The sequence below is a fragment of the Rhinolophus ferrumequinum genome, chromosome 27 (genome assembly GCF_004115265.2).
Source record: "Rhinolophus ferrumequinum isolate MPI-CBG mRhiFer1 chromosome 27, mRhiFer1_v1.p, whole genome shotgun sequence".
Lineage (NCBI taxonomy): Eukaryota > Metazoa > Chordata > Mammalia > Chiroptera > Rhinolophidae > Rhinolophus > Rhinolophus ferrumequinum.
The window spans coordinates 22,710,227-22,734,103 of record NC_046310.1 but is presented as its reverse complement, the minus strand read 5'-3'; the positions used below and the strand labels follow the sequence as shown (position 1 = coordinate 22,734,103).

The following is a 23,877-nucleotide window of genomic DNA, read 5'->3' as shown; positions in this document are numbered from 1 at the left end:
TTATTTTCGGAGAAACACGGTATTATCTGTGTGGAAAGAAGGGAAACACAAAAAAGGAGGGAAGAGGTGGGATGAAAGGTTTCTTACTATGTTCCTTTCTACTTTTTTTTAACTTTTCAGTCATGTTGAGTATTTTTTTTTCATGTTGAGTATTTTAACCATTTGAAAAATTAAATAAAAAGGTATTTGGAGGACGGCCAGTTAGCTCAGTTGGTTAGAGCATGATGCTTGTAACACTGGGGTTGCTGGTTCAATCCCCGCATGGGCCAGTGTGAGCTGCGCCCTCCACAACTAGATTGAAACAACTATTTGACTTTGAGCTGATGGCTCCCGGGAAAACACACTTAAAATAAATAAAAGTTTAAAAAAACATAATTGTGTTGTTAAAAAAAAAAGATATTTGGACTTCAACAATATGGATATGTCCTCTAATATGACTGCTTCAACATTTCATTGCATATTACATCTGATAGAATTTTGCAATCATCCTGATTGTCCCCAGCTGCCTGCTTTGGTGAACAGTTGCATATTCCTCCAGGAACCTTGCATCCTCAATGTACCAATAAAGGCTCTTGGAAATTTCAAAATTTCCAGGTTGTATCTACAGTGACACCTGGAAGCACACACACACAAAAAATCTTTTTTTTTTAAATCACATGACCCAGTTTGAGGTTGGGGAAGTAGACTCATCCATGATGTATGTAAAACTTCAAATTTTGACTTTTTAAATTTTTACTGGGCAAGATAAATTTATACATCTATTTGTGGGTAACAGTAACAGAACAGGTACAAAGTGAACCCCAAAGTCTCTGCTAGGCAGAAAAATAGGAAATGAGCACTTTGGACATATACTTACAGAGTAGAAAAGCTGAAGTAGAACCAAAAGGGTCAAGAAGAAAGCTCCAAGGAAGGTTGTAGGCTCAAATGAATACAAAGCTCACACAATACACTCCTCATATCTATACAGCTATACTACCCCCTCCTCAGAACTCACAGGGCAGCAAATCTAGGATCTACAAAGACCAGAGCAATGCCTATTTTATTGATTGCTTACCAATCAATAAGCTTTAGTAATGTCCCATTTAACCTCATAACAACACTATGAGACAGGTAATGTTATCCTTAGTACCGAAGTAAAGTAAGAATGAATCAACATCACACAATTAAATGTCAGAATCAAGATCAAAAATATGTATGTTGGGGCCGGCCCGGGTGGCTCAGGCGGTTAGAGCTCCATGCTCCTAACTACGAAGGCTGCCGGTTCGATTCCCACATGGGCCAGTGGGCTCTCAACCACAAGGTTGCCGGTTCAACTCCTCGAGTCCCACAAGGGATGGTGGGCAGCGCCTCCTGCAACTAAGATTGAACACGGCACCTTGAGCTGAGCTGCCGCTGAGCTCCCTGACGGCTCAGTTGGTTGGAGCGCATCCTCTCAACCATAAGGTTGCCGGTTCGACTCCCACAAGGGATGGTGGGCTGCGCCCCTGCAACTAACAACTAACAACGGGCAACTGGACCTGGAATTGAGCTGCGCCCTCCACAACTAAGACTGAAAGGACAACAACTTGACCTGGAAAAAGTCCAGTCAACACTGTTCCCCAATAAAGTCCTGTTCCCCTTCCCCAATAAAATCTTTAAAAAAGAAAAAAAAAAAAAGGAGAGAGGAAGATAGGGCCAAATAAAGTCTAGCTACCTAATACAGCAAACAGTGTAGCCAGTTTGTCACCACCTACCCACTCAAGAGCTGATTTTAACACCCATTTCCCTGGTAGCTGGGCATTAAGCAAAACTAGCAAAACTATATATACAACAGACTTCTAGGAAAAGATTTCTTCTTTCTCCTCCACTAGAAAAGTGCTCTAGTCTGGCAAATTTGAGGCACATAATCTGGAAGTTTGACTCTAAACCGTAAGTTCAATATACCACCAGCCTGCAGAACATCTTTAACTCATTAACTGATGGGGGGGGCGGGTACAGGGAATATTTATTATCTGCAGACACCACAATCACAAATTTTAAGCAATTATACTTCCATCTGCCTTCTAATGACACACAATATGTTCAAAACCCAGTAAAATATTTGAAATTCTAAAAAGCAATATATAAACAAGAACTATTTACTGCCATCTAGCAACCATCTGGTGACTTGGAAAATTTACACTGGACTTTTAAATCTGACCCTTAAAAAACTCATGCAAGCATAAATTAAATTTTAAATAAAAACATATGCTAAAATAATACTTCATTTGTGGAGTGAGTGACAGAATATGGGGAGAATACTGATATGCCAACCAGTAGCATCGTTTTAAAATGCCCTCCTACGTTATAAAACCATGTAAATATTTTACATTAAAATTTTTTAAAGGAAAAAACAGAGTAATCCCTAAAAATAAAAAAAACTGAAGTAAATGACTTGTTTATGAAGTTGATAGGATAAGCACATAGGAACAATTATTTTAAGTCACTTTAAAGTAAGTATTCTGTTCTTATATTCCTAGTGGGATAGAACCTAAAAACAAAAAGAAACACAAAGAAATCTTCAATTGCATTAATTAGTCTTATTATAAGACTAGTAATGTTATTTCAAAACTTATATATGTTATATGTTAATACCGTTAGGAACCAATATTCTTAACATAAAACCAAAAAGATACAAAAACAAAATAATTTAAATCAAAACTGTCATTTTTCAAGAGAATTGGAAATATCAGTATGAAGTCATTTGTTTCTCCTTATTTTCAAAAAAGAAACAAACATAACCCACCTCATTTCCTGGGTCTAAACAGTAAAAAAGCCTAGAAGCAGTAACAAAACCAGTAGCAATGAATACCCCTAACTCCCTGATTGTGGTCTCTAAAAACCATTTCCCACTTGAGGAAACCAGAGCTCCTTGAAGAAATATCTGATTCCAGGTGTGGGGCAGGAAAAGTACAAGATGAACCTAAGGTCTCTGTGCCAGAAAATAAGAAAGTTATCAAAAACTAAAGGGACCACGTACAAAAGAATGCAGGAATCCATTTGAAGGACTACAACTGGCCAAAGATGAGGCAATTAAAATATCAAAAACAGCAACCTCGACGGATTAAAATACATATAATATATTAAAATCCATGATACTAAAAAACTGAAAAACAAAAAAGATTTATTGGTCATTTTAGGAGGTTCCTAGGGCACAAACTCATTATTCTAAAAATAGCAAGCGAGAGAGAAACTCATTTATCTTGCATTTCTGTATTGTAGAGTCACTAAATATATAAAATTTCAACTAATAAATGTAGTAAGAGTGATATAATTAGAAAACCAATCTGCAATCTTTATATGATAGGTCAGTCAATCATTAGTGGCTGCTAAAACCAGAGTGAAAGTTGATAGGATCTTTATAACTGATAGATAAGGCTGACGATATCTAAAACCACTGACCAAGCTTAGCAATAATACTAAGTGAATCAAGCTAACATCATGTGCTTCCTGGTGATATGTAGTCGAAAGAATACAGCACTTCCTATGAAGCATGCTCACCAAAAAGCCTCTAGAACTAATTATCAGTTTACAGGAAATACAGGGGGTTAAACAAAACCACAAAGATGCAATGGGCCACAGAATGTGGGAAATTCTACAGGTTAAATGACATGGTTCCTTCATCAAATAAATGACATGAAAAGGAGAGACTTTATAGAACAAGAGACTCGGCTTAAGAGACTTATCTTTGCAGTGTGAGGCCTTTATTCGATCCTAATGTAAACAATTCAATTGTAAAAGACATTTCTGAGACAATCAGACAGGTGAATATGTTCTAACTTTAGGAATTATTGTTAAAATTATTGTGACAATGGCACTGTAGTTATGTTTTTGTAAAAAGATACGGGTTAAAAAATGGATGAAATGATATAAGTGAAATGATACCTGGTATTTGCTTTAAAATGCTACTGGTGAGGGGTGGGGGGGAGAGAAGGAAGAGCAGCAGAATGAAACAGATGAAACAAGAAGGGCAAAAAGTGGAAAACTGCTAAAGCTAGATGGTAATTACATGAAAATTTACTGAACTTCATTCTTGTATGTTTTAAATTTCCACAATAAAGTTTTAAAGCTGTATCACCAACATGTTTGTAACCAATAAGTGTATTCATTTTTAATTCTCTACTTTTATTACTTTGTCTCCAGAATATGAATGTCACTGAATTTTCCAAAAATTACAAAACTTTATAATGTTCAGATATTTACATTAATTTAAAAACTAATTACCACATTAAATATATATAAAAATTACTAATGGCTTTATAAACAGTCACTGTGCCTATCTACTAGATCTGGTCAAGTATTTGTTTAGCAGATTGGTGTTTAGGTAGCATATTGCTCCATTTTACTTCAACTTGATCTGAGATCTTCATTGGACCTTACATTTGTTTCATCAACACTTAATAACAGCTAATACTACAATCAGGACAATTTAAGTTATAACTTAAGGATGTGGCGATGGGGAACAAAATCACCGTTAATGTTTGTCATAACAGCTGGCTTCCATCCATACACACAGGCATTTCATTCATTAAAAACTGCAGTCTTATAAGCCTCTCACTGTACTTTCTACAGCCACCTTAAAATCTGAACCTAATCCAAGGTTATATACATAAAAAAACTCTAGTGTTTTTCCAGGGGATAAACTGTGTTTTTAAAATAATCCAAAGGTTGAATTAATATCCTAATGACAAACAACAAATGCTAAGCACTCAGCCTAGTCAAAAATTAAATTAACATCAGACACTAATACAACAAGGAATTATTTACTCATAGAAACGTTTCTTGCCTATCACTATTTAACCTTGACACGTGAGGAGATCTGAATCCTGGCACTGGTTTAGAAATGAAGTAGATCTCTGGAATATAATGGAAAGGAACACTGGATTGATTATGAATCAAGAGAGCCAAGTGAGGAGGTTGGACTACACAAGAGTTTGGATTTATAATTGTTACCTATCAGTGGTAGCTGCCTAAAGCACTATCTTGCAAAGGATTCTAAGGCTTCATTTAGGATCGTCGGAAAGAGTTTTAGGAGTCCCTGACAGTTTTTAAATGTATGATAGAAAGAATCTGGGGGGCCCGCCCGGTGGCTCAGGCGGTTAGAGCTCCATGCTCCTAACTACGAAGGCTGCCTGTTCGATTCCCCCATGGGCCAGTGGGCTCTCAACCATAAGGTTGCCGGTTCAACTCCTCGAGTCCCGCAAGGGATGGTGGGCAGCGCCTCCTGCAACTAAGATTGAACACGGCACCTTGAGCTGAGCTGCCGCTGAGCTCCCTGACGGCTCAGTTGGTTGGAGCGCGTCCTCTCAACCATAAGGTTGCCGGTTCGACTCCCACAAGGGATGGTGGGCTGCGCCCCTGCAACTAACAACTAACAATGGCAACTGGACCTGGAGCTGAGCTGCGCCCTCCACAACTAAGACTGAAAGGACAACAACCTGACCTGGAAAAAGTCCGGTCAACACTGTTCCCCAATAAAGTCCTGTTCCCCTTCCCCAATAAAATCTTAAAAAAAAAAAAAAAAAAAAAAAATCTGGGAGTAGAAATGAACATGCCTCTATTGGCTACCATTTTATTGTTCCAGAAGGAATTTAAACATTTATTCCTGTTCTTAAGTATGCAAACTAATGGCTGAAACATTGGCCTCTCTCCCTACATCACTCCAGTTCTTCCATAAAAGAAACCCAGAAAAAATACTAAGGGGGAACAAAACACTTCCCTTTTTTTTTTTCCCCACTCTATCTAGAAACTAATAAGGAGGTGGTGTGGTTGTTAAAAGGCAAGTTCCACAAGGAACATAGGGGTACACAGCAGGTGCAGCCACTATGGAAAACAACATGGAGGTTCCTCAAAAAATTAATAATAGAACTACCTTATGACCCAGTAATTTTAATTAATTTTAATTTAAAAGCTAATATTCAATTCAATAATTAGAAAACTATTACCTATGTTTAGAACAACCTGGGTATTTGAATCTACTTTTTCAACTGTAAATGTTAAGAACTCTAATACACACACAGATCAAGTATCTCCAATTAAAATTTAGTGTCCAAATTAAAACATGCTGGAGGTGTAAAATACATAGCAGATTTTAAAGACATAGTGTAAAACAATGTAAAATAGCTCATTAATCATTTTATACTGATTACATGTTAAAACGACAATATTTTGGATATTCCAGGTTAAACAGATTATAAAAATTAATTGACCTGTGTTTTTTTTTAATGCAGCTACTAGAGAACTTACCATTACACATGGCTTGCATTATATTCTTAATGACCATGGTCCTCTAAACAATACACCTGAGCATCTGATACCTGCTCACTGAGTATCCCTTCTCCTATTTATCATTATTAGTAATAACAGTAATTAACAGCTGTTGTTCACCAACATTAGACACCATGCTAAATGCTTTACATGGACTATCTCATTCAATCCTTCCAAATAGAAGGTAGGTTTTATTATTATCCTCATTTCAGGAATTTTAAATTAAGCATCAGAGGCTTAAGTCATTTGCCAGGTCACAGGTCCTTAAGCCAGGATTAGAACTCAATCTTATTTGAAAGTTTGTACTCTTATTGTTGGTGGGATTGTAAACTGGTGCAGCTGCTATGGATGACAGTGTGGAAGTTCTCTCAAAAAATTAAGAATAGAACTACAATATGATCGAGCAATTCCTCTTCTGGGTATTTATATGAAGAATGTGAAAACACTGATTTGAAAAGATATTATGTACCCCTATGTTCATTGCGGCATTATTTACAATAACAAATATGGAAGATTTGGAAGATTTTTTAAGATTTTATTGGGGAAGGGTAACAGAACTTTATTGGGGAATCTTAGTTGCAGGAGGCCAAGATATGGAAACAACCTAAGTTCCATTCATTTCCCTTTTTTATTAAACTATGGAGAAGAAAATCAATCAGGAAAGAAAATATGGAGCTCCAACAACAAAAATTACCCAAAACTGTATGACTCTAAGTGTCTATCAACAGATGAATGGATAAAGATGTGATGTATATAGTGTGTGTATATATTATATGTGTGTTTATATACATATATACATATAAGTGTATACACACACACACACACACACACACACACACACACAATGGAATATTACTCAGCCCCCAAGGGTCTGCATCAGAAAAGATATCTTAGTCAAAGAATCCTGTCTTGCTACAAGAACCAAATCACTGGTCACAACTTCATCTTTAGATACATTCTAACTTAAACAATATTCAACCAGCAGTTACATGTGCAAAGAATACATGATAATGCAATCTAGAAAGAAACCATTTTTCCAACCACAGAACTGAGAAAATCTCAATTACATACTTCAAGCAGGTTTGTATGAAAACAGAATTAACAGCTCTCTTTCCGTCTATATTTACAAGATGACCTAGTAAATATTCACATACAAAAGTGCTAAACTTATTCTAGAGCTGCATGCCCTCAATGTGAACCTGGCAATAGGAATAATAAAGAAGACATCTGTCTATCCCTAACATTCCATTTGGCAAGGGTTTTCACTTTCTTTCAATAATTTTTTTTTTAATTTTTCAATTATAATTGACATACAATATTAGTTTCAGATGTACAACATAGTGATTTAGACATTTATATAACTTACGAAGTGATAACCCCAATAAATCTAATATCCATCTGACACCAGTTATTATTCACTGTATTCTCTATGCTTTACCTCCTGCAACAATTTTGTAACTACCAATTTGTACTTCTTAATCCCTTCACCTTTTTAACCTAGTTCCCAAGCCCCCCTCCCATCTGGCAACCATTAAAATGTTGTCTGTTTCTATGAGTCTATATTTTTATTGGTCCTTTATTTTGTTCTTTAGATTCCATATACAAGTGAAAACATATGGCATCTGTCCTTCTCTGTCTGACTTTAACCACATAGCACAATCCCCTCTAGGGTCATTCGTGTTGTTGCAGATGGCAAATTTTCATTCTTTTCTATGGCTGAGTAATATTCCATTGTATATACAAGTATGCACCACCTCTTCTTTATTCATTCATCCACTCATGATCAGCCAGGCTGCCTCCAGATCTAGGCTATTGTAAATAATACTGCAATAAGCAGATGGATGCACATGTTCCTTCGAAGTACTGTTTTGGGTTTCTTTGGATAAAACCTAGAAGTGGGATCACTGGGTCCATGTCTCTTGTTTTAAAGTCTATTTTGTCTAGTGTAAGTATTGCTACCCCAACTTTTTTTTTTTTTTTACATTTCCATTTTCATGAAATATCTTTTTCCATCCATTTACTTTCAGACAGTCTGTGTCCGTCTTTGTATCTAAAGTTAGTTTCTTGTAGGAAGCATATGTAAGGGTTTTGTTTTCTTATCCATTTAGCCACCCTATGTTTTTTTGTTTGAAGCATTTAATCAATTTACATTTAAAATAATTGTTGATAGACCCGTAATTATTGCCATTTCATCATTCATATTTTTTATCTGTTTTTCTGCTTCTTGTTAAAGAAATCTTAACATTTCTTGTAATAATGGTTTGGTGGTTATGAACTCCTTTAGCTTTTTCTTGTCTAGGAAGCTCTTTATCTGTCCTTAAATTTTAAATAGCTTTGCTGGGTAGAGTACCCTTGGTTATAGGTCCTTGGTTTTCATCACTTTGGCTATTTTGTGCCAATCCCTTCTGGCCTGCAAAGTTTCTGTTAAGAAATCAGCTGACAGTTTTATGGGAGCTCCCTTGTAGATAACTAACTGCCTGTCTCTTGCTGATTTTAAGATTCTCTCTTTGTTTTTAACCTTTGGCATTTTAATTATGAGGTGTCTTGGTGTGGGCTTCTTTGGGTTCATCTTGTTTGGGACTCTCTGTGCTTCCTGGACTTGTATGTCTAGTTCCTTTGCCAAGTTAGGGAAGTTTTCCGTCATTATTTCTTCAAACAGGTTTTCAATTCCTTGATCCCTCTCTTCTCCTTCTGGTACCCCTATGACGCAAATGTTGGTACACTTGATGTTGTCCCAGAGGCACTTAAACTCGCCTCATTTTTTAGGATTCTTTTTTCTTTTTGCTGTTCTGACTGAGTATTTTCTGCTACCTTATCTTCCAAATTGCTGTATCAGATATTTGCTTCATCTAATCTATAGAGCATGATTTGCTTTAGCAGGGCTCTGGTGCCTGGTCAGTCTGCCTTTTGGGTGTGTCGTCTGTGGATGTGGCCTGTTGGTGCCTCTGTGCAGTCCAAAGACAGCCATTGGGGGGCCTCCTGGCAGGAGCCCCGCCACAGGCCAAGTTCAGCCTCCACCAGTGCCCTGCCTGGGGCCATTTGGTGTGAGCCACAAAGCGATCACAGATGTCTTCCACCTGCACTGGTGTTGGAGGTGCCTGGAAGAGGCTAAACTGTGCACTGACACCAGCTGCCACTAGTGCTGGGCTTGGGGCTGCTTAGCAAGAGGTACTGGGCACGCTGAGACCTGATGCTGCTTTTTGGGGTTTGTGAACCTTTGAGAGATTTTAGGAAAGCCCGCAGCATGAGCCAAGATAGAGCATTATATCGAAAAGCCAGTGGAAGCAGCTTAGGTGGGATGGGGTCTCAGGGGATGACCAAGACCGGGCAGATGAATGTTGTTAGCCAGGTTAATGGAGAGACTCAGATATGGCAGCTGCCCGCATCTGCATGCTGGGTTGCGGGAGGGCTCAACAAAGTAACAATAACTTCCGCCAGCACTCCTGTCTAGAAGAAAGCTGCCCCCTCCTGCCCTTGCCCTGAAGCCAGACAATTCAGTTCCTTCCCGTATGTCCCCGGCACCTTTCGTTCTGCTGCCCCAAAGCTGGAGCTCAGAGTGAGTGAGTCTGTCAGCAAGTAAGTCCGTGTGCAGGCCCTTTAAGAGGAGTGCCCAGAACTTCAGCTGCCCTCCGCCTCACTCAGCCAAAATCTCCACTGGGTTTCCCAGCCAGAAGTTGAGGGGAACTTCTCTTCTCGGCACTGAAACCCTGGGCTGGAGAGCTTGGTATGGGGCTGGGACCCCTTGCTCCTTAGGGAGAACCTCTGCAGCTGAGATATCCCTTCCAATTTTCAACTACCACACGTGGGTGTGGGACCAGCCCGTTCTACGTCTCTGCCCCTCCTACCAATCACGATGTGGCTTCTTCAGTGTGTCCTTAGTTGTAGGGCTTTGGTTCAGCTAGACTTCAAGCGATTCTCAATGATGGTTGTTTGGTAGTTCAGTTGTAATTTGATGTGGTCATAAGAGGATGCAAGCAGAGCATTTACCTACTCTGCCATCTTGACCGGAAATCGGCAACAGTTTTCCACCATCTACACTCAATCTTACCTCACAGCACCACAGTTTTGAGAGCTGTAAAGTTTTGCTTTAACCAAGTAAAAAAAAGTGGCTCAAAGAAAAATTAAGAAATGACAATATTAAGAACAGCAATTCCTCAAGTTTACCTTCAAAGAATATCAACTAGGCACAAACAAAATAATCAATCAAACTGATTTAAAACTGCAATTACTCAAATTGAATATATAATTTTCAGGCTCTATATGATTCCTTAAGTTAAATCTTTTTACAATGGTTGCCTATTATTTGAAAACTGCCACCACCCTTCCTTTATCAACACAGAAAGATGACAGGATTCTTTTCAACTGGGAGGAAAAAAGGTTGCACATGTAGAAAATAAATGACACTGGAGGAAAGGGAATGGAATAATAGAATCAAGTCTAACAAGTAAATAGAGAACGTTTCCAATGAATTAGTAAACTTACAACTTAAGGAATGCTACCCAGATTGCAAATACTTTTTCATTCTAGATAACCTTCCATGTTGTCACTTGGCACAATAGCTGGTGTCTAAATTCGCGATGCCAAACAATCTCTGAAAGTCTTTTCTGGCTCTGTGAGCCAAATGTTTTCAACTGAGAATTACTTGTGGCAATATAACCTGAGGATTCATTTTTTTCCCCTACTTTAAAATATTAACTCTTCAAAGCCTTGTACTGTTTTTCTCTCATTCACAATACTAATTTTCAAGCTAGTAAAAGTTCTCCCAGAAGAATTAAGTCTATTGTTTAATTAAATATATTTTCAGATGAGTTCTAATTTTTAAAATAGGGTAAACTTACATAAAATATTTACTGTCATGATGCAAGTAAATTCTAGCTTTATAACAGCTTTCTTTCAATAAGGAAAGTAGGTAAAAGGTTTCTAATCTACACTCACTATTCTATGTGAGCATCAAAAGACACTAAATAGCAACAACTTTATTACTCACTTGTAACTAGCAGAGAGGCAGCATGGTTCTCTTTACTAACAAGAGAACAGATTCTGCCATCAGTTTAATGTGTGCCTGTGGGCAAATCACTCAACATCTTTGCATCTGCTTCTTCAACCACAAAAAAGGAAAAGGAAAAATGCTACTGACCTGCCTCAAAGGGATAGTTTAAGAAATAACTAATGATTATGAAACTTTAAAAACGTAATGTGCCAATTTAAAACACTATAACTGTATTGTTAAAAAATTCTTCATGAACCATATATTCTGACCCTATCGTCTGCTGGGGTCATTGCCTACAGTGGTCTGTCCCAAATCCCAAGTACAGAGTTATCTTCTTTAGCATGGGGATTCTCTCACTAACCCTCACAGCTGACCTTTTGATCGCAATCCCATCCCATGCAATTACATTTCATTAATAGTTAGTGGTGTGATAATAATCACTAGGGCCGTGAGAGGCATCGTAAGTATTACAGACGACTAGGAGTACTCACCACCTAGTAGTATTAGATATTCAAATAAATTAACTGAGTACCTTACTGAGTACCTACTGAATGCTAAACACTGCTGTAAATGAGGCTTCTACATATCTGCCAAAAATTTAAACCTAAGAAACATAGCTCTATATAAGTCAGTTGGTGGTAGAGAAAACAGCATATTGAATACAAATAAAATCTTGCTAACGCCATCAAAAAAGAATGATATAGATCTGTTAAGTAGTGATACAGAAGGATGTAAAAAGTTATAGAATATTTACAGATGAGCCTATTTTTGCAAAACCAAACATAGCAAAATACTCATATATAAGTTTCTGTGATGCAAGCAAAAGGTGTGGAAGAATATACCTCAAACTGCTAACTCGAGTTGCCAACAGGAAGTGAGGCTGGGCAAGGTAATGACTTTTACCAGTCACTGAATACACTTCTATAATTTTTAATATTTACAACCAACTTGTATTGTGTGTATGTGTGTGTGTGTGTGTGTGTGTGTGTGTATTTCCTTAATTTTGCTGGGAATAGAAGTAGTTTAGAAAACTATTTCTCCCAAGTTGTGTCAAAGCAAAATTACGTGATTTACTAAGTTGCAAAAGCCCTCTGATACTGAACAGCTTTTTAAAAAGCACTGAACTACTTTAAGCAAGGATATTTGAATAACTAGAAATGGGTCCTTGGTGAGATATCCTTACCAAGATAAAACTGAAAATAGGAAAGCTAAATTAAGGGGAAAAAACTCCCAAATAGGCATAAGCCACGCTGCCTCGTTTAGACGTTGACAGCAATAGTAGCCCCTTTGCCTTCCTGCCTGTCCAGCTTTCCTTTTACTCCTCTCCAGAGTAGAGACTCTTAGCAAGGCTGGGCAGGGCCCCAACACTCACTCACCCCACCCCCGTCGGCTCAACATGCTAGACCAGCTTCAGGTGACTAACTGCCACTTCAGAACAGAGATCTGATCAAGATTAGAAAAAAAATTTTGCCCTACATAAACAAGCAAGGGTAGAGGTGGATGCTTACCCAGAAAATAAGTATCTCCAGTGATTCACCTAATCCAATAAGAAGCCTCCAAGCTTAGAAGTAAAATTTTCTTGTCCCTTGAAAGAAACCCATCCAGGCAAGCCAGCAGCAAGTTAGAAGAGAGGACAAGTATTATATTTACTAGGAGAAGCTTCTGCATCAGGAAGGGCTAGGATAAATGTTTGAAATGGGAGCAACCAATTCTTAGAATAAATAAATGTGGTTTTCACCTTCCATTAAATATTCTGCTTTTAAGGATTTCAAAAAAAGACAAAATGACAGGTTTTAATCTTAATCAGAAAACTGCAACTTTTCTCCCAAACTTCTAAATCAACTTTTAAGTTAAAAAAGACTAGTCACTATATCACCCTGAAAGCCTATTTAAATTCATAAGTTTGCATATTCTTTCCATAGAATAATAGCTCACTGTATTGATAACTTACTATGTAGCAGATCTGTTTTTACATTTAGTCACCCCAACACCCCCATGAGGTAAATACTATAACCATTTCTCATTTTGGACAAGAACACCAGCCTTCTCGGAAAACTACCCACAACTTGGGAAGCAAAAGAATCCCGATTAAATCTAAAGCAGCATTTCGCTTAACTAAAGAATCCTCATTCTATCAGTTTAAAATAAGAGAGCCAGGCTTTTACCAGAACAATCCAGTTACCATGTGCTGACTGCTCAGAACTATGTCAAAGCACAGCATAACGCATTTTAAATGTTATTTCATTTAGTACTTACACAATTACACAGTCTTATAAGGTAGCTATTATTATCCCCATTTTGCAAAAAGTGAAACTAACGTCTACTTTCAATTAAAAAAAAAATGACTTTATCCCAATTTCAACAATAAAGAACAGAGAGAGATAATACTGGGAACAAGATCTTTCTTTCCAGGCCATATGCTCTTAATCACTAAATTACACTTTATTGGGCACTTCAACTAAACAAAGATGGTTTTTATAGTCATATTCAAGTATTTTTACTATCAGTATAAAGTGAATCTTTAAACGCCATTTGCTCAAAGGTTTGATAGTTTATAATCTTCATTTCTGCTATAAAATTATAAAAAATAAGTGATTTCCAATGAAACTTATTAAACAGTTATCAATGACTATGCTCTCCTAAGCAATTATCTGCAAGATTATTCAATTTGGAGATAACAGTCTGTTACTTGTCAAAACCTTGACAAAGGACTTCAAAGATCCTAGAGTTAAGTCACATTGCCAAAAATTTATCTATAAACTAGAAGAAAACGGCTTAAATAAGAAAAGTCCATATAAAGTATCCATCCCACTATCTAAGATATGCTGTAATCTGAGACATTTTAATAGTATGAAACTATATACAGAATTATTGCTCTTTTAATTGATGATAGCTAAATGTGTAATTTAAAAATGGTAACACTATTTTCTGTAAGGTTTTCTTCCTCACAAATCCTAATTATGGCCCAGACAATGCGCCTCTCTACCATCTGACTGCTACTACCAATGTTAAGCTGGAAAAACACTCACACCAGGCAGAGTAATGTAGAATTTTATACTTATATCTAACTGTGTCTTAAGCTAAGTATATCTAGTTATTCATATAATATTATCCTTGCTACAGATGACTCCATTAGGCAAATAACTGAATGTGGAAAAAGTAAGCACAAACATAAATTAACTTTTATAATAGTTTCATAAATAATCCCCAGTGTGCTAAAAACTATACTTCTATATTTTCAGAGCAAACTTTTAAAAGTTATTTTATAAAATATTTCCATGAATCAAAGGACCTTTATTTATAATTATAACTAAAAAATGCCTTCAAAAAGGCAAACATTTCAAGTTATATGGGAATTTCATATACATGTTAATATTTCAGGAACAATATAATAAACTTTCCTACTTGTATAGTGAATTAAACAAAATAAAATTAGAAAATAAAGTGAGTAGTGACCAGATGATTACCTGTTTCTTTAATGGTAAGAGTAGAAAGATATGCAGACAACTATGTCTATTAAAATGACTGGCAGCATATCAGCTTACAGATAGTACTAGGGAGCTGTGTTTTTTTTAAATTATTTATTTAGAGCTACGTTTCTTAATATTTGTATTGTGGGTTCCATCGAGAAGCTGATGAAAGCTATGGTTCCTCTCCCCAGGAAACTGTATGGTCATATAAAATTCTGCACATAAATCTGGAGAGGGGAAGAGACTTATAGCTATCTTGACTTATAGCATACTTGGACCTTCTAAGTAGAGTAAGAGTATTAATTAAGGAATACTGGGAACTATGTGCAGAGTAAAACAAGTGTTGTTTTAAAACTTTCCCTTTTTGCCTCTTTTATTTTATCCCTAGCTTCTATTTACCAGCTGAAAATATAACCATTAGCACAGTAAGATGAAAATGAAGCCTGGTTTCTCTGTCTCTGTGGGCTTACCCTAGTAGAACTGCCTTCTATTTGCTAGTAAACTCTTTATATATTTTTATAAACTGAGTTTTTCCTCCCCAAACCTGAATGTTGTCTCTAATCATAGTATAAAAATTATCAGTTTTCTAGAAACATTAATCTTCCATGGAAAACTGAATGTCAGGATTTCCTGCACTCCTAAAAGATCAGAAGTGTAGTAATTTTTATTTAAAATTAAGTTAAATATACTGATTAGTAGTTTAAGAGGTAACATACTTTCTTATTTTAATGTAATTAAATGAAAATATTTCAATCATCTTGGGAAGAAAAACTAGTTATAGCTTATTTTTAATCAACATCAATTAGGTTTAAAGGAGGCCCAACTGAAAAGAAAAGAACACTGACACATTTCCTTTAATATTTTCCGTTGTCTTTTATATTCAAATTAAGTTATAAGCCAAAAATGATGCTGTGCACTTAGGCAATCAATACAAATTTTAAATAATTCTATTTTCAGGTTATGCCTTATCAAAATCCACACCTTGTAGGGGGCCACTGGATGGCTCAGTTGGTTAGAGCACAAGCTCTGAACAACAGGGTTGCCGGTTCGATCCCCACATGCGCCCTCCACAACTAGACTGAAGGACAATGACTTGGGCCCTGGAGAAGAAACACACTGTTCCCCAATAAAATTTAGAAAAACAAAACAAAAAACCCACACCTTCTACAATCCACAACATTTAAATATCAAAAGGATTAATGTGACTGGTTTCCCTTGCTTCCTGTGGGTGTCATGTTACACAGAAAACCAGTGCATGCGTCTCATGAGTGTAGAAACATCTCTGTTCTGTGACACCAAGAGAAAGGCAGCAAGAGTCCTATTCTAAACAATTTGTCAAGAATAAAAGTTTGCAGCTAAATGTGTCTGTTACTGTAAATTAATATAGCATGTCTGTATTTTGTTTACAGCCACATCTCAGAGAGCAATACACCAGTTAGCATTTTGACAAATATAAAACATAAATGCTTATTTCCAAAAATTATGCATCCCTAACTTCATCCTCAACCCGTTTTCCAGTTATCCAGCCAGAACTTTCTCTTCCCTCTACCTTCAATCTGACAGGAGTGTGCCTGTTGGCTCTGCCGTCAAAAGCCATCTAGAATCTGACCACTTCTCATGTCCCTCACTACGGTGGCCACCATACCACCATCCTCCTTTATTAAAATAGCTTCCTAACGGGTCAGCTTCTTTGACTTCTCTACAGCCTGTTTTTAACACAGCAATCAGTGATCTTTTAAAAATATCATGAAAATTTGCCACCCTATAATGAGACTGTATGGCGCTTGTATTCCAAAGCCCCCGACGTTCCTTATCTTCATCAGCGTGAAAGCCAAAACCCTACTAGGTCCAGGTCCTACTAGCCTTCAAGGTCCAGGAGCTGAGCTCTGCTCTGCTCTGCCCACAACCTGCATCCTGCACTTGTCTGCCCACCCCCCCACCTTCCTTCCTTCCTTACTCCACTCCAGCCACCCTGGCTTCTGTGCACTTTACTGAACACCTCAAGCTGCCTTTGCGGCCACAGGACCAACTCCCTCACATCCTTCCACCAAGTCTTCTCAATAAAGCCTATCTGACCACTTTCTTTAATACTACAACCTGCCTCAACCTCCCCATTCCCTACCCTCCATACCCAGCTCCTCTCTTATTTCCATACCACTTACCACCTAACAAACTAGGTAATTTATTTGTTTGTTCTTATTTGTCTGCCCTGCCCCCACCACCACCTTAAAATGTAAGACACCACAGGGCCAGGACTTTCTGCCTGCTCTGTTCATTGATATCTCCTAAATGGTTAGTACAGAGACTAGTATGGACACATTCAATAAATGTTGAAAGAATTTTTTAGATGTCCAATTCCTTGGTGGCCACTTACCACAAAACATCGGAAGCTAAACACTCAGCTCTCCATAGGGTTACCACAGGTAGTATTACTACCTTAAAAATGGACAGGTCTACTCCTAGGACCCAAGAAAACTAAAGATACATGTTCACACAAAACTGTGTATACTAGTGTTCACAGCAACATTATTCATAGGCAAAAAGTAGAAATGATTCACATGTGCAACAACTAATAAACGGATTAACAAAATGTGGTATATCAATAACATGGAATATTATTCAGTAATAAAAAGGAATGAGGTTTTGACATATACTACAAAATGAATGAACCTTGAAAATAAATACTACACTAAGTAAAAGGAGTCAGACACATAAGGTCACATACTGTATGATTTCACTGAGAGGAAATGTCCAGAATAGGCAAGTCCTTAGAGACAGAAAGTAGATTAGTGATTGCCAGGGGAGGAACAGAAGAAAGGGAGAACAGGGAGTGACTGCTAATGGGTACGAGGTTTTTTGGGGGAAGATGAAAATATTCGCAGTTAGATAACAGTGATGGATGCACCATCTTGTGAAAATGCTAAGAAGTACTGAATTGTATGCTTGAAAAAAATGAATTTTATCTTGTTTTCTAAAATTTAAAAACAAAAGCAAATACAACGGAAAGGACTGCTCAGCTGAATGTTCACTGCTCACTACTAAAGGAAGGCTGAGAGTTGGAATACCCACTGTACTCAGATCTAAGAATCCCATGCACCAACTCATTACAGCAGAAAGCTTCTTTAAAAGGTGGGAGGGAGGAAGGATGTCCTCTCTAAGTTGCAAGCAGAACTTTCCCTCACATCCAGTGCATTCAATTTCTGTCATCATTCCGCCTCCCATACAGCCACTTCTCTCCCTGCTCATCACCTCTCACCAGAACTAACCTCCTACTTCCACTCTTGTTCCCAGCAGTCTGTCCTCTACACAGCAGTTACTTTCTTCCTGAAAATGTGTACCACGTCACGTCACTCTCTTGCTCAAACCCTTCAATGACTTCCTGACACTCGGATTTTACTCTAAGGCCTACAAGGGCCAGCAGTGGACAGGCCCTGTGACCCCGCTGGCCTCATCTCCCACCACTCCAGCCCTAACGGCCTTCTTCTTGTTCCTTAAACATGCCAAGGTCAAACAGGCCAAACTTATTCCTCCTCAAGGCCGTTGCACTAGTGTTTTCTGCCTCGAATGCTCTTCCCCTACATAAGTGAATGGCTCACTATATGTTTCACACGATGCTTAAATGTCATCTCCTCAAACAGGTCCTGCATTACATCTACTCTAAAGTAACAACCTCTGTCACTCCAACCTCTTATCCTGAGTGGGCTTTATTTCTTTTAGTAGCACTTGTAACTTTTTTTTTGGCTTGGTGTCTGCTACACTAATAGAATGTGAACGCCACAGGTAAGAACTCGTTTTGTTCACAGCTGTATCCTCAGTACCTGGAACCATGTCTGGTACAAGGAAGGTACACAATATCTCTTCAGTGACTGAATTTCAGTGACTGAATTTATAGGCTGAGTTAGTACTCTTCAGTGAAATATGTAGTCAGCTAGCATACTTTCTAAAATTAAAATAAGAAAAGAGTTAGCAATTTGGACAGAAAATACGTTGGCATTTTATAGAATTACCTTTCATCAAAAAGACCACAAATTTGGGGAGGCCGGATGGCTCGGGTTAGAGTGCAAGCTCTGGACAAAGGGGTTGCCGGTTCGATTCCCACATGGGCCAGTGAGTTGCGCCCTCCACAACTATTACTAGATTGAAGACAATGAGCTGCAGCTGAGCTGTTGGAGTTTTTACACACACTGGGCAAAAACTATCATAAAATACAGTGTACCAGTCAATAAATGGGTTTTATTTATTTAAATAAATCTTGAGGGTAGTAAGTACTGCAGAAAAATTGCTTCCAAAACATGTAACACTTAAAATAATACACACATCACATTTTTCTTTATCTTAAGATTTAAAGCAATCACCAAAAGGGTATTACTAAACACTTTTTCAATTACCTCAATACACTGTTACTCAGCAAAATTTAAAAATGTTTGTGGCTACTAGGACAAAAAACTAGTAATAACATGGAATTATTACTTTAAAACTTTAAAGTTTGTTTCAAAGTACAAATATATTGTTTCAAAGTACAAATACATTTGCTAAGGTCAGATAAATGGCATAAATCCTTCTATTGCTCAGTTGTCATTACAATATTGAGAGGTCTATCCAAAGTTTTACTAGATTGAAGACAATGAGCTGCAGCTGAGCTGTTGGAGTGGCAGCCGGGTGGCTCAGTTGGTTAGAGCGCAAGCTCTCCATGAGATTGCCGGTTCAATTCCTGCATGGGATGGTGGGCTGCACCCCCTGCAACTAAGATTGAAAATGGGGACTAGACTTGGAACTGAGCTGCGCCCTCCACAACTGGACTGAAGGACAACGACTTGGAGCTGATGGCCCCTGGAGAAACACACTGTTCTCCAGTATTCCCCAATAAAATTAAAAAAAAAAAAAAAAAAGGCCACAAATTTATAGGACAAAATACATTTGCCATATTACAGATCTAAATCCCTTTGAATATTATAGCTAAATATTAACTATGCAGTTAGCATTCACACTTGATTAACAATGCTCCTGATTTCTCTCCCATCCTATCTGCTCTCTTAATCTTAAATCTTAATAAGTAGATCCACTTGGATGTGGACCTCTAACAGGTCCTTTAAATACTCAAAACCCTATTCATCTTTACTCCAATGACATCATGCTTCAAATGACAATAACATCCATCTCATGCCCCAAGAAACCTCCATCTTCTTTCTACACCACGGTGAGATACTAGGTCCTAAATTCTACTTCCTAGGTATCGCAGACCTATCCCCTCTGCTCCACTCCCAATGCATTAGTTCAAGCCCTTGTCCACTTCCCACTTGGGATTCTCACCTGGAATCTCCAGACCTCCCATTCAGATCTCCCTTTTGATGTATTCACTACAATACTACCAAAGTGATCTCTCTGTAATACAAATCCAACATCTTTATCCCTTCTTAAAAACCTTCAGTGGTTCCAGTTAGCTTTCAAGAAAATTTTCAACTCCTTAAATTAGCCTCATCTCCCATCACTGCCCTCCTATTCCTACCCCAAACACATTGTGCTCTAAATTAATCCAGGCACAGTGAACTACTTAGTTTCCAAATACATCATCTTGTTTTCTTCTTTATTTTCCACTGTTGTTTCCTCTCTGTCTGAAACACTCTTTTCTACCCTTCTTTGCTTAGTGAAAGCTTTAACTCTCAGCTTAGATGTCAATTGCACCAGAGGACTATGGTTTTCTGATTTAGATGTCCTCTTCGTTCCTCCCACAGCACTTATCATAATAACTGTATATTGCAATCAATACTCTTATAATTCAACATGCACTGTTTTGCTTTCTCTGTGAACTCCTACATTGTGAGTTCCCTGAGAACAGGTCTGATAGCTTATGCACCTTCATTCCACACGGCCTGACACATGGAAGGGGTTGTTCAATGAATGATTTATGAAATGGGAGTGGGAAGAGGGAAAGGAACAGAGAGAGGAAGAATGAGGAAGGGGAAAGGGAAAGAGGAAGGAAAAAGGAGGAAGAGAGGAAGGAAAGGAAAAAAGGAAGAGGAAGGGGGAAGGAAGGGGAAGAGGGAGTGAAAACATGCACATAAGCAAAAGGCATTGAAAAAGGCACTTTTAAGCAACCCATTTTTCATATGTGAACTAAGCCAGCAGTTACTGAAGAGAGAATGACACATCTGAAAAACCCCATCTCTCCAGATTCTAAGTACAACTGTCTAAATCACTTATCCCCTAAAGATTTTGAAATGTCTAGCCTATCCAGATCATTTCACTTGAAAATGTACAGCAGTAATGAGATGTTAATAATATGCACAATATAGAAAAAGGAAAAAAGTTTTATTTAGGAAAAAAGTAGAAAACGAATCTGACATAATTAAAATTAAGTCCTAGATTTAGAAAGTTTAATAATCTATTATTTTCTGATAATGTGCTATCACTGACATTGAGAGGTCTATCAAAAGTATGAAACATAAACCCAACATAACACCAAGGTCATGTTAAAGAACATGATCTAGGGTAAAGAACAAAATTGCTACTGTGTTAGATTTCTCACACACTGAGCAAAAACTATCATAAGATACAGTATACCAGTCAATAAGTGGGTTTTACTTAAATAAATCTTGAGGGTAGTAAGTACTGCAGAAAAATTGCTTCCAAAACATATAACACTTAAAATAATACACACATTTTTCTTTATCTTGGGATTTAAAGCAATCACCAAAAGGGTATTACTAAACACTTTTTTGAATTACCTCAATACACTGTCACTCAGCAAAATTTAAAATTTTTTTGTGGCTACTAGGACAGATAATACAAACTTTAAAGTTTGTTTCAAAGTACAAATATATTTGGCAAGGTGAGATAAATGGCATAAATCCTTCTATAGCTCAGCTGTCATTACAATATAGAAATTGGAACATGAAAAAAAGAAAATTTAAGCCCAATATAATCAATACTAAAGACTTTCTGAATTGCAATTTTGTGAAAGCAAAATACCTATCATGGGCAGCCTCTCAACTTTCACCACATAAGAAATTAACTTAAAAGAAATAAGCTAAGTGTTTAGTACTACTGACTACTAGTAGATTCCCTAAAAGACCATACTTACAATAACACAAAGTTCTTGTATAAAATTAGAAATTTATTTGAATAACTCTTTCCTTTCAACATTACTAATACTTTTTTAAAGGCAGCAATAGTGGAACTGCTGAGCGTTTAAAATTAGTAGTTCTAAAATGATACCCAAAAATTTGCATTTGTCTAATACGATGAAACTTTTAAGGCTGAAGTTTCCAACATACTTTCATTTTTTAAAACAGACAAGTTGCAAAAAGAAAAAGGAAATGAAAGAAAAGGAAAAGAAAATTTAAATCTAAATAAAAGCCCTACAACCTACTACATTTCAACCAAACATTAACAGAGTCCCTAAGACGTGCCAGGCACTACATTAGGAACCGTGACAGATTACAACATTTACTCCACACGAAATCCTGTATTATTCAGCTTCTGAACCCATTACATATCATTCAATCCAACAATTTCTTGAGAAATTGTCATCCAACACCAAGAAAGATATGTTTTACCAAATAAACTCACTTGTCACTGTTTTACACAGGTCACAGGAGTTGTAGCTAGCATCTGTGACTAACAAAAGGGATTCATTTCTGAAACATCACTGATACTTTTTTCACTTACATGAAAGTGAGACAGGAATTCAGCAGATATAAACGTCTCAGGTAGTTTATTTGTAGCACCCCAAGCCCAAGAAGAAAAAAACTGGACTGAACTTAATTACTTTGTACAGCTGACATACTTAAGTAGTCACAGTTTTTACTTTCTTCCATAAACACAAGCATTACAAATTTTAATTTGTATGCAGTACTGTAAAAGCAGTCTTGATTTTGAAAAGTAAACTTGTTTAAAAAAAGTTCAAAGGAACTGTCAAAAGCAGATGACATTTACATTTCTAACATACTATCTGTTGTATTTCTACACTTGTGAACACACTACTCTTTTCAAATACCTCTGAATTTGTAATGGATGAAAAATATCTGCTAGTCTCTAAGTTCCACCAGTTGAACTAGACATTTCAGAAATCTAAGGCTTTTATTTTAGAGTGCCTTTAAAAATGACAGCATCCAATTATATATTCTTTAAAGTGAAAAAACAGCCTGTACTTTTATTGCTATAATTTCTTCCATCAGTTAAACAACTTGTACTTTTTAGAAAACATCTTCCATTCAGTTAACACGTTTACACTTAAGAGGAACCTGGCCATCGGTTATCCACATCAGTTTTATCATAATGCAATACAGCATCTGACACTTCACAAAACAAACAGATAATAAAGAAAAATAAACCATATACTTCTAAATCCCTGCAAATACAAAGAACAACTATTGCTCGAGTTGTGTAAAGATCATCAAAATTCCTTTTAAAAATCTTTCAATTAAGGTTATTTTCGTGGCTAATCAAACATGTCTTCTGCTAAAAACTCACAGTAGTGTTAACACAATAAATGAGATTTTCTTTCATCAGTGTAACCGATAGAACCACAATACAGTTCAGGTTCTAGAGTCAGATTACTTGACCTGCTTTTTCTGTTTCACCTTTTAAAATACTCTAATGCATGCTGTTATTCCTCCTATTCACTGCAAAAAGAGACGTCCTATAAGGGAGAATGATCCTCAGTGCGATATCCTGTAACTGGCTGCAACTCCACAGCACAGCACAGATATATATCCACACCAGCTGACCCCATCGTCTCCCGGGGAAGGGCTCGGGCACCCAGCCACCAAGCACACCTTCCTCGGCAACACTCCGAGGCCCCACGACCTCGATCCAACCCCCATTTCCTGAATTCTACAACCCGTGAGGTTCGTTTTTTGTAGACAATCTTACCTTCATGATGATTCCGGGACCGCGATCCCCTCGAAAACACCAGATTCACCTGCACCTGGAGGGGAAACAAAAGACAGACATCAGTCAACAGCACAGGCTCCCACTGCACGGGCGGAGGCGGAGAAGCCAAGAAAGACCATCGAACCGGGAGACGCCGATGCGGGGCTCCCTCTGGCCTCGCCACCCTGCACACCCCGCCACTCACACAGCTCCGCTGCTTCGCGTCCCCATTGTCGGGACCCGACGGAGTTTCCCGTC

General features: G+C 37.5%; 1 protein-coding gene across 1 annotated transcript in view; it reads right to left on the bottom strand.

Annotated features, from left to right (window-relative positions):
- The window catches only part of ARID4B (AT-rich interaction domain 4B), a 121,341-nt gene that overhangs the window by 96,601 nt on the left and 863 nt on the right, over nucleotides 1-23,877 (bottom strand). The window contains 1 exon segment of the mRNA XM_033099558.1: nucleotides 23,620-23,674. Coding sequence (XP_032955449.1) covers nucleotides 23,620-23,625 — 6 coding nt within the window. The 5' untranslated portion in view covers nucleotides 23,626-23,674.